The 16,486-nt window shown below is 34.8% G+C and overlaps 1 protein-coding gene across 1 annotated transcript in view; it reads left to right on the plus strand.

Moving 5' to 3' along the window:
• Positions 1 to 16,486, plus strand: part of ARHGAP42 (Rho GTPase activating protein 42) — a 137,626-nt gene that overhangs the window by 88,352 nt on the left and 32,788 nt on the right. The window contains exons 8-13 of the mRNA XM_011984375.1: positions 1,993 to 2,071; positions 3,518 to 3,557; positions 13,441 to 13,503; positions 14,472 to 14,546; positions 15,240 to 15,324; positions 16,008 to 16,066. Of these exons, the coding sequence (XP_011839765.1) occupies positions 1,993 to 2,071; positions 3,518 to 3,557; positions 13,441 to 13,503; positions 14,472 to 14,546; positions 15,240 to 15,324; positions 16,008 to 16,066 (401 nt within the window). The remainder of the gene's footprint in view (positions 1 to 1,992; positions 2,072 to 3,517; positions 3,558 to 13,440; positions 13,504 to 14,471; positions 14,547 to 15,239; positions 15,325 to 16,007; positions 16,067 to 16,486) is intronic.

Consider the following 16,486-nt stretch of genomic DNA (forward strand, 5'->3'; position numbering starts at 1 on the left):
ATACTTTTTTTCTGCAGCTTATTCATCTCTCTCAGCCTTCATAAAATTGAAGACAGTTAGGGCCTTGCTGTGGATAAGACATTGGCTTAAGAGAATGTTATGAGATTATTGATTGGACTAATTTTAATATTGTTGTATCTCAGGGAATAGGGAGACTAAGGAGAGGGAGAGAGATGAGGAAATGGCCAGTCAGTGGAGCAGTGGTACACACAACTTTTATTGACTGTTTGCCATCTTATGCCATGGTTAATGGCACCCCAAAACAATGACAATAGTAATACCAAAGATCACTGTTCATATATCACATGCTAGATATAATAACAATGAAAAATTCCAAATATTGCGAGAATCACCAAAATGTGGTACAGAGACATGATGTGAGCAAATGCTGTTGGAAAAATGGTGTTGATAGACATGCACAACACAGAGTTGACACAAACAAACCATCAATTTGTTAAATAGCAGTATCTGCAAAGCTCAATCAAGCAAAGAGAAATACATCAAGGTATGCCTGTATCTAGTATGGCAATGACCCTATTCCTAGGCTGCTTTAAACTATGTTGACTCTTTTGCCCTGTGTTCTTATGATTTTTAAGATCCACTTATTAAGTTTCCCCTTGTTTCTCAAAATATCTTTTGGGATTTTGACTGGAGTTGCAGTGAAGTTTTCAATGGGTGCGGAATAAACCTCTTTTTGAATATTTTACATATCTTTTTTCAAATTTACTTTTGGGTACCTTCTTTTTATTGTTATTTTGAATAGGATTCTTTTTTATGAGTTGAATTTTGTTTTCCTAAATGGTTAAGATTACTGCATAGAGAGGCTGTTCGTTTATTTATATATCAATCTCTTATCTGACCTACTTGCTGAACTCTTTTTTAGTTTTAATAGTTTTGTGTAGAGACCTCTGGATTTTCTATGTAGACAAATACCAACATGTTAGTGCTTTCTCTTAACATATTCCAGTTATGTAACCTTGGAGCACTTTATTAAACTCTGTAATTAGATTTTTTCATCTGTAAATTAAGGATAATAAGTACCCACCTCAAAGGATTGTTTTCAGGATTAAATGAGAGAATTAAGGAAACATAACACAGTGCCTGTCACATAGTAAATATCCAGCAAATACTGATTTTCAGTATTTTATTGTTGGTATTACTACACTGGCTTAAATTCTCCAACATCAGATTATCTTGATATATATTCAGGATTCTCATGATCTGTGTTCTCATTTGCAGAAGAGATGTAGGTTATTATTTGTCATTCCAGGTTTTTAATTATAAAATATTTATAATAAAATTTTCATCTCAATGTTCCTCTTCACAGATCCCTCAATTTTCTGTTTAAGTAAATTCCTTTTTTATATTTTATATCTTTTCCTCCATATGCTAGTTTACTCCCTTCCTCCCCCTACTTTTTGTTTCTTTCTTTAAGTATATCCTCAAGTAACTATTTCAGAATGACTGCATGCAAGAGAATTATTTTTAAATGAATTCATTCCAATATTGTCATCATGGTATAGAGAAATGCTTTGGTTTTAGTGTCTTTTTAAATATTACCTAGTTATGGTATGAGGCTTTCCACATTGTTACATATTCGTTGTAATTGTTTTTAGTGACTAGACTGCACCACATCAAGGTCGAGTTCTCATATTGTGGAATTCATAGATGGCTTTGAAGAATGTGACTTTCTCATCCTCTTTGATCATTTCAAGGGAAATAGTTTCAAACTAGTCTCCTTCAGGCTGTCCTATACCAAAAACACTTAATGGTTTTACCACCTGTGATCATTAGAATTAAAAACATTTTTTTGCATGCCCAGTGGTTTTTCTGAAAGTATTATACTTCAATCTTTTTCTTTTTAAAGAAAGTTCCTATGTTTTTCTCCTCTCTCTTCATTTCTCTTTTTTTCTTCAAATTTCATCGTTTTAGCTAACTGAGGATTTTAAAAGTAATAAATGTGTAAATATATAAAATATTTGTTTTTAATAGGCATGGGATCATCACGTTACAGGCCTTCTCCGAAGCTAATAGGAAACTCTGGCTTGAAGCCATGGATGGCAAGGAACCGGTAAGACTATGATACATTCTATAATTTAGGTTTTATTGTCCTAATAATTATAATGTATGGAAATGGTTTTCATAATATACGATGTTTTGCCTGTAGTATAACTGAAAATATTAAAAAACGAAATCAGGGGAGTAGAGACTTTTACTGCTTTCCTAGTCTCACTCATGGCACATAACTCTACCTTTCTGACTTACTTTATAAGGGGGCTTTTGGGACTAATTTAAAACCCTAAAATTACTTCTTAAAAAATTACTTACACTCATCACCTTGGGTGCACCCATTAGGTTATCTTATTCCGTTAATAATTATCTCATGCCCTGTCTTTGCAAGGCCTGTACTAGGCATGTGATTAGAGTGATGAACAAGGTTCAGGCTAAGAACTGATTCTCTCATCAAAACCATTTTAAAAGAGTATAGCTTAATAAAACTGCCTGTGGCTTGACATTTTCACTTGCATGCATATCCCCATTTTTAGTAGTTATTTTGAAATTAGTATGATAGTCTACTTACAAAAAATAGGAAGGCTTACATAAAAAGGAGGCTGAATCATTCATCACCGTCTGTTTTCTTAAAGAACACCGTTACTAGATTAGTAGGGAGGGTGAACACACAGAGGAAATAAGAGTCCCCATCCTGTCACTTGTTACTAGATCAGTAGAGGGTGAGCACAGAGAGGAAATAAGAGTCCCCATCCTGTCACTTGAGAAGCATTCTTTAGATGGCAAAGAACCTGTACAGCAATAGTGCCATACAAAGTGTGGTCCTCAGATTTTGAAACCCTCCCTCAAACTGTGTTGCCAGTCCACAATAAGATCAGTACAGAAATGGTGATTCAGTCTTTAGAAAATCGTGTAGCCACTTATGTTATTTTAAGCCTGTTAAATTTAATTGAAAAATTGGAACTCTGCATTGATTTTTTTATTATTTTCTATTTCAATTTTATTATATTTTACACAAATGTTAATAATAGATTTAAAAGAAAATTCACTCTTTACCAGAAATAGTTGAGAAGCCCTGACTTAGAGCAAATTTAGGGAATAGTTTGTTAACCCAACAATGTACAAGTTAGGATTGTGTACATTTGAGAACATGCTAAGCAGGAAATTGGAAGAAGGAGCACTCAGGCGAAGTCCATTATGAGATACTTCCTGAGAACGGAACTTTATGCATCATACTGGGGCAGAGAATAAGATGCATAAATCAGATGGAGGTAGAACCTTGTCCAGGGCAGCACAGTCACGGATGGAAAGGAGTGGGAAGTGAGGGTATCTGAACCACAGGAAGGAAGTTGGTTGATGGTACACAGATGGTGCTATGGACCCAGCAGTTGTAGGACCTTGAAATCAAGACACTCTTTTTGTATATTAATGTACAGATATCACCTTGCTAATCTTTTGTGCTGGGTCATTAACTGGAAGTAACTGATGGACATCCTTTGTTTTTTAGATTTATACTCTGCCTGCCATTATAAGCAAGAAAGAAGAAAGTAAGTCATGTTAATAGTTATTTAAAATTTTATCATGTAGTCATTTTTAACACAGAAAAATTATATGATTGTAAGTGTTCTGGGAAAATAGTATAATGCCATTGATCTCATGGTACAGCAAATTTGAAATTTTTATTTAAAATGTTTCTCAATGTACCACAAACTACTGGTATTATAGTAACAAAAGTTAATTTTTATTTCTTTGGTGTTTATTTACTTATTTACATGGCTTGCTTTATCTCTGATAGAGATTTGAGAAAGTTGATATTTAGCTCAATTATTTGTATATTACATATAATATATAATTATATGATGTAATTATATTTTATTATGTATAATTATGTTAATAAATATATGATATATAATATATAATTATATATAATCAAGCTAAATTATATAATTATATATAAATACTATATTTATATATCTATATCAATATAAATATATAAGACAGTAGAGAGCTCCTTTGTCTTATTTTCTCTGCTCCAGTTTTCTTACAGGTATAAGACTGAAGACATAAACAATTCTTGCTGGTTTTAGTGGATAGTAACTAAGAATGTAAAATATAAGGACCTTGTCATTACACATGGTATATGTAGGAAAAGATGTTTTTACTATATTATTACTAAATCATTAGTTTGTAGCCGTTCTTCATAAACACAGTTTATATGTTTTTCATCATGTTCTGAATCCTCTTTAATTACCTGCCAACCTCTTGCTACCTTTTTTCTGTGGTTAGTTTAGGGTATTTCCAGAAGTACTTTACATAGTCATTTTATTTGATATTTAAAATTAATTTGTGTATTTGTTGCTAGGGTTATTTTGTATAACTTTCAGAGCAATACCAAGTTTCATGTAATGCAATGGATTTTGTCTTATGACTTCTAAATTTATTTTTCAAACAAACTCAGTAACCCTGACATTTACTTTTCTTATTTATTTTATTTTTATTTTTTAATACAGATGAAGTCTCATTTTGTTGTCCAGGCTGGTCTCTAACTATTGGCCTCAAGTAACCCTCCCACCTTGTTCTCCCAAAGTGCTGGGATTACAGGCGTGAGCCACTGCGCCTGACTAACCCTGACATTTAGATTGCTATGGAAATATAAGTTAGAATGAAATAAATAAAAACTAGGAAAGCACTCATTTGAAAGTTATAAATATTGAATGTATAAAAAGCCTATTATTTTATCTGAATTAAATGCTTTCTAGTGATTAAATTCAGAAATTATCAAAAGAAAATGCATGATGTAAAAGATCTTTCAATAATAATTTAAATAACTTACAATTTTAAAATTATTTTTAAATAATACTTTAAAAAATTGTTTCCAGTTTTTATTTTCACATTTACTTCCTTACTGGAATCAAGGAAAGTGATTAGTATAAAATCCTTTATTGCCAACTTTTATCTAATCACAGATACATTAACCAAATGGTAAGAGTTGTGTATGTACTAAATGTTCATACTTAATAATTACCTAAAAGGTAATCTGTTGTATACATTGCATTTGAGAAGAATGTGAAATGTGTTTTCTAACATTAGTTTGATTGTTGATATCCACTATAAGATTAATCCTTTCCCATTCAAATTAACCAAGGACAAATCCTTAATGGAAAACAATTGCACCTATATACAGTATTGAGTAGGGCTTCTGAATGGTGGCATAGTCAAGTTGATCAGAATATACTGATGCTTAATTAAATGCACCACCAAAACTAATGTACTTATGATGGAGAGGGAGTCTGCATCTTCATGCAGTACAGGATCATTCTTCTGGAAATAGGTATCCTGCAGTATCAGCCACTGGAAACATCACTGTGCCTTCAATTATAGTTATAAAATGGTGCATGTTTCAGAAAAGTAGCAGTCCTAGAGTGCATGTGTTTATATAATTTCTTACACTCTGGCTTTTTGTATGGTGTATTAGTTTCCTACCCAGTACTCTGAGCTCCTTGTGACAGAACCCGTCTCTTCTCCATAGTAGTCAATACAGGCCTTTCCTGAGACATGTGCTGAGCACGGATTTGCTCTTCTTCTTCTCATTAGTACCAGTAGGCTTTTATTACCCATGGGAAGATTTTTGGTCATAGAAGAAATATTACAGACTTCTACTTTAGTGCTTAAATTTATGAATCTTAAGCTTTAAGTTTTAATATTTGATTTATTTTAAGCCATATGTTTACTTGATGCCTGTTTTTAATCAATATACAGATCTTATTTGTAATTGCACTAACTTTTAAAACTGAGTCATTTTCACTTTATTTTGTTTTCATAATTCTAACAGAATTCTCCCATTTGTACATTTAATCAGTCAAATTTCTTTAGACATATCAGCTGATGACAAAATAGTAAATTTTATTCTCTCAAAGTCACCCTAACTAGACAGATTTGTGATCCTGACAAATATAATCTTTTAAACACCTAGCAACTTTTTTAATCTAATAAATCACTTTATAAATGCAGGGATTAAGTACTATGTTAAAATTAAGTGTTGTAAACATTCTAAATAAATACACACAAATATGCATAGTGATTTTGAAAGGTCTTACTACTTTTGCATAAACTAAACTTATTGTACACTTATTTTTAGTTGTCACACACATGGGGATTCAAATTTCCTCACCCAAACGGAATCACTACCCTATTGAAAAGTCAAGACTATGGCAGGTGCTACCAATAAAGGAAACCCTGGCTTAAAGGCACAGGATTGGACTCACTTTCCAGAACTTAGCTGCCAGCAGCTCTGGGGTGGACATTGTGGTATTACTAATTCACCTGAGTGAGGCCTTTTTTTTTTGAGATGGAGCCTCACTCTGTTGCCCAGGCTTGAGTGTAGTGGCAAGATCTCAGCTCACTGCAACCTCTGCCTCCTGGGTTCAAGTGATTCTCCTACCTCAGCCTCCCAAGTAGCTGGGATTACAGGCACAAGCCATCTCGCCCAGCACCCAGCCGATTTTTTGTGTTTTTGGTAGAGATGGGGCCTCACCATGTTGGCCAGGTTGGTCTCGAACTCCTGTTTCGGGTAAATTTGTGTTTCAGTGATTGTGAAATTCTCATACCTGTTAGGTCTTGAATAAGTCATGTGAGCTCATTGTGTTAAGTGTTTAAATCAGTTTATATCTTTCTTTTTGTCAGCCCCTCTAAACATTTTTTTGTACATCATCCTGTTCTTGAGATCTTGTATTTCTTTTTAGTTGATATTTGACTCCTCTAAAAGTAGCATTGCTCAATTTTAGTATGTAACTTCTCCTGTAATTGGTATCGGAAACCAGTACCAGCCCTAATTCACCAGCCACTTTGAAGAGTGCTCGTTTATATCCTCCATAATTCAGATGGCTTCCACTTACTCTAAAATACTCTTGTTCTCCTTTGGAAACTCAGTTTTGCATAATATGTGTTAGTGTTTTTGAACTACTGAAGACAATGAAGTTTAGGATGGTAAAATATAAAACTTAGGTAAAAGTTTATTTTGAATGCCAGCCATTTAGAAGCAATCATAACATCTTGTACCTTCACTGAAAATCCTACAAGCAACAGTGTAAGAAATACCTAATGTTCTAAAATAGGGCCATAGTATGAATTTACAGAGAACAAATGCCATGGAATGAAGAATAAAATTATGCTGTGAATGTAGTTTCATGCTACTCTTTATAAGACTAACATGCAAAAGTCTTCCTACCTTGTATTAATAGTTACTCTTAATTTACCGTTTTCAAAGTATGGATGCCGTAAATGAGACTTGTGTAATTCAACAGAAAGGAAAGCTTGAATCACCTTTATGAAAAAACATCAAATAAAAAACCAAAATATTGACCAATTACAGGGTATTGAATTTACAAATACTTTTCTCATTGTAAAATACACTGCAATATAGTGAAATTGTAAGACTTTGGGAATGAATTTATTTTTTTAGTAGTAATATCTGTCATCGACATTAAACAAGTGCCATTCAATTAAGATTAGCACTAAACTAGTCCTCAATGACATGCATTTCAATTAGGATTAGCACTAAACTAGTCCTCAAGCCATGCCACGGGGGACATTTTGTGAAAAGTAGCTCATCCTTATGTTTTCCATAGTTCTGCCATTTGAATACATCTTTCAAAGGAACAAATTACATTTTATGACATACCTTTCCTGCCCCAAGACCTCCATCTTGGTACCAGTCATTAACAGAGGCAAAAGCAGTTAACATTTTTTCTAGGCTTTCTTTCTCTGACATTCTCTATTGGTGCCCTGAGCCTTGTCCCCATTCAAATATGAGTTTTGTGTGATGGCTTCTGAGCTGGTCCTTCAACCCGGGGTCTGGAGAAAGTGAGCATTGTGAAAGAAAAGGCACTTAGGTCTCATTCTCTCATACAGTCAGTTCAACAATATTCCATTGTGCACCTACTCTACTCCAGGTACTGTGAATAAGAAAAGGGAAGTTCTTTTCCATTGATGTTTCCACTAATAAAAGTCAGTATTTACATGTGTAATCACAAAGTCACCTAACATTCAGTCCTTATATACAAAATTGCAGGGATTGGAACAGAAGATAATCTTGAAATTTCCCAACAGTTCTAAACTTCTGCTTGTATGTTTCAGTGACTTTCCTCAAGTGTACCTGTGTATCTATTCTCCACAGCAATGAGCTTTTTTTTGCTCCTTATCATTCTATGCAATTACCATCTGTTATAAATGTTCTTGGGCTTCATTTTGTGGTTTAGAGAGTTCTGGAAGTTCTCAGATGTGGCTAGGTTATCATCCTCCTTCTTTACCATATAATCCCCCAATGTTTGATCATTGACAGTTTTCTTTTTATCACAGAGACCCAGGAAGATTGTCGTAGCTCAAGTGCTCTTCATGGGCAGAGCAGAATGAAAGAACAATTTGGGCCAGGGCTGTGGAGAGTTAACTGGCCATCCTTAAGGAGAAAAGAAAAGGTCCAGCAGGTGTCATGAACATTGATAAATGTACTCATTTATTTTTTATTTATTTCAGTTAACACATAGCATGATATTATTTATCTGTGATAAGGGACCTTTTAATCTGAAACAGGAGATCAGCAAAGTGAACTGAAAAGTAAAGACAAGTGTTGCTTTGTTGCTTTGTTTGCTACAACCCTGAGAATGTACTGTAAGGTCAAGTAGATTACATCTGTAAGGACATACTAGGTTTTGAATTGCTAGTAAATTGAAGGTACAAGGACTTTTGCTTTGTTAGCTCTGTGGAAGACTATTCTTTTTCCTTTCCTCATGGCTGTTTGAATTCTGTTGAGATTAATAGCTTTTGTGCTGCTAAACTGCCTTATGGAAACTTTTTGTAGGTTTCAATAAAAGCTTTATCCCTGAACAGTTTACATAGGGAAAAAAAAAGGGTTTAAACTGAACTTTTGATTGAATATATTAAGTTGACTAAGTTAGTCGGTCTTCTGCTTCTACCCTCACCCATGAAGGCCAAGTATTATTAATGTTATAGAATTCTAATTCTCATGTTATAGAATTTGATAGTAGTTGTATTCTGGGTATCCCTCTGATTCTCTCTAAAATGGAGGAGATACAGGGCTGGGGTAGGGCTTGGAACTGGGAAAGTGTTCACAAATATAGCTCATGTAAGATGATAAACTCTAACCCTTATAGAACCCATCGGAGAAGGTACTTGAGCAATCCTGGTACAAACCAGTAACTAGCAAGCCATCAGTCAATAAGCATGTATTGGCTGCCTGCTCTGGGCCAAGCATTGAACCCAAACCAGCAATCCATATTTCTCCTGTGTAGGATACTTATCCTCCTCTCTGTGCTGTTGCCACAGGAGTACCTTGTCCTCCACTGAAGGAGAATTATCATTAATTATCGGCCCTTTCAATGGTGCAATTTGATTTAGTAATAACCCTTTCCATCGACATTTGAACACTGAAGACTTCTCAGGTGTTTGTGATTTTTTGTTTTATGGTTTGTTTTTTGGAGGTTAAGAGGACCTGTTTTAGTTGAAATCTCATGAGCACTGATGCCTTAAGTATAGTAACCCCTTTGTGGCTTTGGAAAATTGCTCATTTTCCATTACAGAATGTGTTTGCCCCTGACTTCCCTCAGAAATGACAATCCCTGTGACTACCTCATCCACAGTCCTTGGAAGACAAACTATTTGAGCCATCTTGTCCTCTTTTCAGACCTCAGCAGAAATCGCTGGGTACTAAAGTGAAGGCACTGTCTATAGTTGATGGTTATTTGCAAAGCAACCGTCAACAGGCCCTGCCACTGCTGCACTTTGCTGCCTTTGTTATGTGAATTGACAAGTCAGTAGTCAAAAGGGATATATTCTAGTTAAGGGAGGAAAAAAGTTCATTATGTAGGGTTGCCTTTATTTCAGTGAGTTTTGCCACAGTGAATTAAGTTATATACAATTAAATCAGAACTGGCCAGGTTATGCTTGGTAATAGACGATCCTCAAGTCTCAGAGGCTGATGACAATAAAGGTTCATTTCTTCTTTATAGTACATGTCCATATAGGTCAGTGGTGGCTCTCAACGTTGTTTTCACTCTGGAACTTGAGTTGGTAGAGAAGCCTCCCTTTGTATCATTGCTGATCCTGTGACAAGGGAAAAAGAAAATTACAAGCCACATACTGGCTCTTAGTGGCTACTGGGTAAAGACACGTGTCACTTATGTTCATATTTCATTGTTAGTGAGTATCGCATGACCAAGCCTGGCTTCAAGGATGCTGAGAAATATAATCTTCTTGCAGGGAGAGACAAGAGATATGGGTAAACAGTAATTTCAGTTTGCTATAGTCTGTTTAACTCTAGTGAGAGGATATGTTTTTTCATTGTATTTATTGAAGTATAATGATCACATGGGGACATTTCTTAATATCCAACTTATTAAATAAGTGACAAAGTGATATATGCCTTTTTGAAAATCAACATTGTGTCTGACTGTCCCTCAAGCCCTAGTAATTTTAGCCATGTGGGAAGAATGCCTTATTCACGAAGTTTACGTATGTAGAGATTTGCATTCTTCTCTAGTCAGTAATGATAATGATAAGAGCCAATACTCTAAAGCACTTACTATATTCTAAGCATATGCTATTCTAGGAGCTTTGCAAATGTTAACTTACTTCATCTTTAAACAGTACTATGAGGAAGAAACTATTACCTTTATTTTGTAGGAGAGGAAACTGAGGCACAGAGAGATCAAAACCATGCCTAGTAACAGAGCTAACAAGTGAAAGAGTAACTACTGCCCCTGTCATCTAGTTAAAACTAATGACTGGCTTCTTTTATAATTTCTTCTTATGTTTTCCTTCATATAGCAGTGACGTGTAGACAGGAGCAGATAGGGAAAAAAACCTAGCATTGAATTCCTCTTGTTCCATTGTTAGGCACTCTTCAGTGTTTCATTCCATTTGTCTTCATCTTACTACAACTGTTTAACTTAGGTATTGTTACTTCGCTCATTTTATAAACGAAGGAACTTGAGTTTATAAAATAATAGGTACATGTCCACCACCTCAGACATACAGCAGTGATACTAGAGCTGAGAACTGGCCTTAGGTTTTCCTGGCTTTAAACAAAGCTGGACACTATCTCTTCACCATGAAACTACTCTTTCAGTCAAAGCAAAGGATAGGCAAAGGAAACAAAAATTCATGGTTATTTTGCCAACACAGTATATTCTTCCACATCTCTGAATTGATTGATAATGTTGTATTTACTCACATGCTGGGAGCTAAGTACAGGATCCATAGAATATGTCAGAACAGAAGCATCCATAGAATATCCCTGCAGTTAGACTGACTCTCAGTAAGATTTTATTCTACATGATGAGCTTTTGATATCAGTTTATTAGAAAAGATTGGAATATTGCTGCCAAATATCCCAGTATACTTTGGGGTACAGCCTGGTTATTACTTATTTTTCTCAAAATGCTTAAGAGAGAAATTCTGTTTTATATGTCACAACTATCTTCATTATATTTTTGTTGAAAGGAAGTTCTGTTGAAATTTTTAAAAAATGATTGTCTTTTTCTCTTAATACATCTTTTTATTGAAAAGTGGAAGAATGTGACCTCTAGTACCAAACATTTTAAATGTCAGGAACTTGCAGTTTTAATTGATATAAAAATGCTAGTGTCTTGTTTTTACCTAGGGTTACATTTTTTGTCTCAGTTTTTGTTGTTGTCCTTAAAACTGAAAATTAAATGATTCCTCACTTTTCCATCTTACCTGTTTCCTATATTCAAGAAGTATTTTAAAATATCTGAATGCTTAGTGTTATACTGGGCATTTTGGGGTTATTGGAAGCAAGCAGTCTCTCTTTGGTGTCCAAGAAAAGCTTCACTCTCATGTAGGTAGGCCATCAGCTGTACTCTAACGAGATGCCATGGCCATTCATTTTTGTATGTTGAGTTCACTGAAAGTATTCACTGAGTTCTGTTCTCTTGACCTAGGACAGTGGGGACAAAGAAATAAATGAGCTACTTCCCATTGATGGCAATACATATTTTAGTTTTGACATTTTTATTTCTAGAGTTTTGAAGTTGTTTTTTAGAGTGCTAAACACACACACACACATATATATGTATTTTTTTTAAATATCAAATAATCCCAAAATACCTAGTGAATTAAAAACGACAGTTTCTAACTGCTGCCCTCTTTCTCCTTACCAATAGTTTGCATATATATTTGTGGAGCTTTTTCTTAGGAAAATAGAAACAGTCATATATACCCTCAGATTTTTAGATTTTGAGAAAATAGGCCTTATTGTCCTGTCGATTACTTTTTTCACCTAACAACACACAATAAATACCCCTTCGTGGTAGTACCTCTAGTTCCATTGTTAGGCACAGGTTATTCAGGCCTTTCTGTCAATCAGTTCAGCTCCATTGGCTTGCTGTGCCTAGAATTTTTTTCACTTTTTAGTTTGTTGCTGTTACCCTTTCTTGATTTTTATCATTATTTTTTTGATATATATTTTTTGTCTGGGGGTCTATTTTGAGTTACAAGAATGTTTAATCTACTGTCTTTAAATGGAAGTTAGTTTTAAATTTTTATTGGTTTGAATTCTCATTTATGATTTGAGAATATTTTAAAAATCGTGTCTCTACCACATGTGATGAAAATTTGTATCATAGTTCAAAAGTTTTTCAGTTTTCTCTTTGGGTGTTAGTTGGTTTTTTTAAAATAAATGCTTTCTCTTTAAACAAGGAATCTCATTTGATCTGGCCCCAAAACCCTTTAAAAAATTAGAATTGATCCAAAGAAAATCTAGCCAAAAAAACAAAAATTGCAATTTCAGAATCCTAGGACCTTTTGGGGATGTTTAGTGACTGACAATGCATGTTGTGAATTATTTTAAATATGGTAGCAAAATGAAAAATAGAGCATGGAGCTTAGAATCAGACCCCAGTTAGAAGTCTGACTCTAGAGCTTAAAACTGAGAACAGTGGAGGTTTTCACCAACCCAGGGAATCATCTTGAGACTGCAGAGCCTTTTCTCTACCTGATAATAGTTTGAGAATCATGGGAAAGGATATGTAAAAGGCTTTATATTACAAGTTTCAATACATAATAAGGGTTTATTCTTATTGCATTTGCTCCTGTCATTTGAAAAAAAAAAAATAACACGAAGTAAAGGAGTAATGCTATTTTTTGGAAAAGTGGATCAGATCATTGTAATACACTTTCTGTGAAGGATCTTGGCAGGTGGATACAATAACTGTGAGGGTGAAGTTCCCTCCTCTACTTCTACCCCAAAATAAAAAGTCAGCCTCTAACCAAAATATTTGAAAAACTCAGTAACCTCTCTACTGTTGAGTCATAAAGGGTCAATGAACAGAGCCAACTGAAGTGGGGATGTGAGTTCAGCATAAACACCTAATGCAATTTCTCTCTTATTTTCAGTGTATTTGAATGAAGCAGGGTTCAACTTTGTGAGAAAATGCATTCAAGCTGTGGAAACAAGAGGTCAGTGTTGCCTGATCGGTATAGCATTCCTGTCATATGTCTCATTCTTACATAGAAAACTCTCAGAGTAGATGAATCAATGAAGGTGTATTTGGTCATTAACATGGATTAATTTTAAGAGTGATATAGATGTATGTATCAGTATACAAATAGTTATACCTTGAGCTTTAGTTTACTAAAAATCATGCTTTAAGCATACTTCTTTTTTAGATTTTTTTCTAATATAGCCTCACTGTACTTCTTATTGATAAACTGTGCCTTATTTATTACTGCAAGCACCCCTTTGATTTTTTTTTTCCATTGATTGAGAAGGTAAGATTCTTAAGGAGCTTGTCTTCACTCCCTTCCTTCCTTATATACTTTCTTTTGCTGATTTGTCACTGCCAGAGCTTTGGCACCTTTCTTTACTCTAATCATGACCTCTGTCTTGAAGTCCACTCCAGTTAAATGTTGGACTCACTTCCAGGAAAATTTGGCTAAAGCAACATTCATATTGGGCTTTGGAGTTCCATAAACTTATATTTAAATTTTAAGTGCTGCCACTTCAACGTTTTGAGAAGTAGTTTCCTTGAATTCTCTGAATCTGTTTCCTCATCTCTAAACTGAAGATATAAATGCCATAGGACTTTTCAACATGCAGGAGGACTCCATAACTCTGAAGAAATAGAACATGAGTAATACTGATCATCCCTTCCCATCTCCATTGCTTTTTTATATTCAAATACTGGTGAATAGGCAGCTACACTTTGCTACTTTGAAGATCTTCAGAGACTTTCAAATCACTGTTCAGTGTCTGCTCTGAGAAATAGAAGTCTGATGGGTGTTTCCAGGATAGCTTTGCTAAAGTTATACTGTGAAATTGGATAAGTAGCTTTCAAATTTTGTTAGGCATATGTCTGAGTTTTTAACATTCTGTACTTGCCACGCTGTGTCTCAAGCCATTTTCTTGTGATTTTCCTTCCTATTAGGTATCACCATTTTAGGACTCTACCGAATAGGAGGAGTGAACTCCAAAGTTCAAAAACTCATGAATACCATATTTTGTAAGTTTTGGATGAAGCAACTTACATAAGTTTTGTGTTCTTATAGGTAATCTAAAGTATAGGCTTCTTTGACTAGTGTGACTTTGAATATTTTCAAATAATATTTAAAGTTCATATTTATATTCAGTTTTTAATGTTTATTTATGATAGATGAACAATGAGAATTTGAGGGGGCATATTTATAATACTGTATTTTTTTTCTCCCAAGTGTCCTTTGGTAAGCTAGAGATACAATAAGATGCATAGATGCTAGCTAGAGTCATTTGGAATCCTAGCTCAGCAACTTACAGGTTTTGTGACCTTGAGTAATTTGCTTAATGTCGTTGTGTCTCAGCCTCCTCGTTTATAAAAATAGGGATAATAATGGTACCTGCCTCTTAAGAGTTGTGAGGATTGGATATGTTAATCTCTGTAAAGCACTTAGAAGCATGCTGGGCACATGGTAACTGCTCTGTCGTGTTAGCAATTAGCAGTAATTTCATTTGGGAGACTTATTTCATAGGATATATCTTTGAGTTTTAGTGTCAGCTTTTTATCAATTCACACAAACAACAGTCCTAACGTTAACTCTTTGCATTCTAAGAAATGAAGACCTCTCTCTTTTGACCTACTTATGTTTGTGCCCATTTTTCGTAATTGCATAAGGAATATTTTGAACTGCACAATTTAAACATCTTGTTTTATTATTTCCAGCTCCTAAATCCCCTCCTGATATTGATATAGATATTGAACTGTGGGACAATAAGACAATAACGAGTGGGCTGAAAAACTACCTCAGGTGAGGAGGGTTTAACTCCTAGTACTCCCGATGCAGTCTCTGACTCACTCCTTGGGTAGTAACCGTGTGACTTCATGGAGTCTGTGTCCAGAAGCTTCACTCGGTAGCTCAGTTCCCTCACAAAAGGTGAAATAGCATGACATGGTAAGATTTACATTTAGTGTTCTGGAACTTGTACTTGATTTTTCCAATAATAACTTAAAAGACTATATAATATTGAGTACTGAATTAGTATTTGTTGTTTCATATGAAGTTTGTATATGGGATTTCTATGTACTTTTAAAAATAACAAATTGGAATGGAAAGTTGTGTTGTTTTGTTTTTTAACTATTGTTCCCATATTTGTTCCACTGGTAAGATAATTCTGACACTGAAAAAATTGTCTCCCAGTCTCCCCTCTTAATACAGTCATGGAAAGAAATACTAAGTACTAAGTTGCTAATACAGTCATGGAAAGAAGTACATTGGTGTCTTCGAGATCTGCGTTTTAGGTCTCTCGGTGGCCCCACTACTGGAACTTTATCAAACTGCCAAATCACCCAGTTCTTTTATTTACTTATTTATATATTATTTTATTTTTAATTGATGAATGACAGTCACCTGATTCTTAAAGAAATACTTAAAGTTTAGGGGAGAATAAAAGATACTACTATTCTAACATGTGCTTTACTTCTCTGTTGTAGGTGCCTTGCAGAACCACTGATGACTTACAAGTTGCACAAAGATTTTATCATTGCTGTTAGTAAGTATACTTGAATCACATACACTTTATAATTGATGTAGTTTTATGCTGCCATACTTAGGCATATATTACTAGTATCAGCTAGTGAAGATTTTTTTCAAGTATTGCTTAAAAAGTTGTTAATCTGAGCTGGGCACGGTGGCTCACACCTGTAATTCTAGCACTTTAGGAGGCCGAGGTGGGCAGATCACCTGAGGTCAGGAGTTCGAGACCAACCTGACCAACATGGAGAAACCCTGTCTCCACTAAAATTACAAAATTAGCTGGGTGTGGTGGCACATGCCTGTAATCCCAGCTACTCGGGAGGCTGAGGCAGGAGGATCGCTTGAACCCAGGAGGCGGAGGTTGCGGTGAGCTGAGATTGTGCCATTGCACTCCAGCCCAGGAAACAAGAGTGAAACTCCATCTCAAATTAAAAAA

Source organism: Mandrillus leucophaeus, unplaced genomic scaffold (genome assembly GCF_000951045.1).
Source record: "Mandrillus leucophaeus isolate KB7577 unplaced genomic scaffold, Mleu.le_1.0 Scaffold267, whole genome shotgun sequence".
NCBI classification, from domain to species: domain Eukaryota; kingdom Metazoa; phylum Chordata; class Mammalia; order Primates; family Cercopithecidae; genus Mandrillus; species Mandrillus leucophaeus.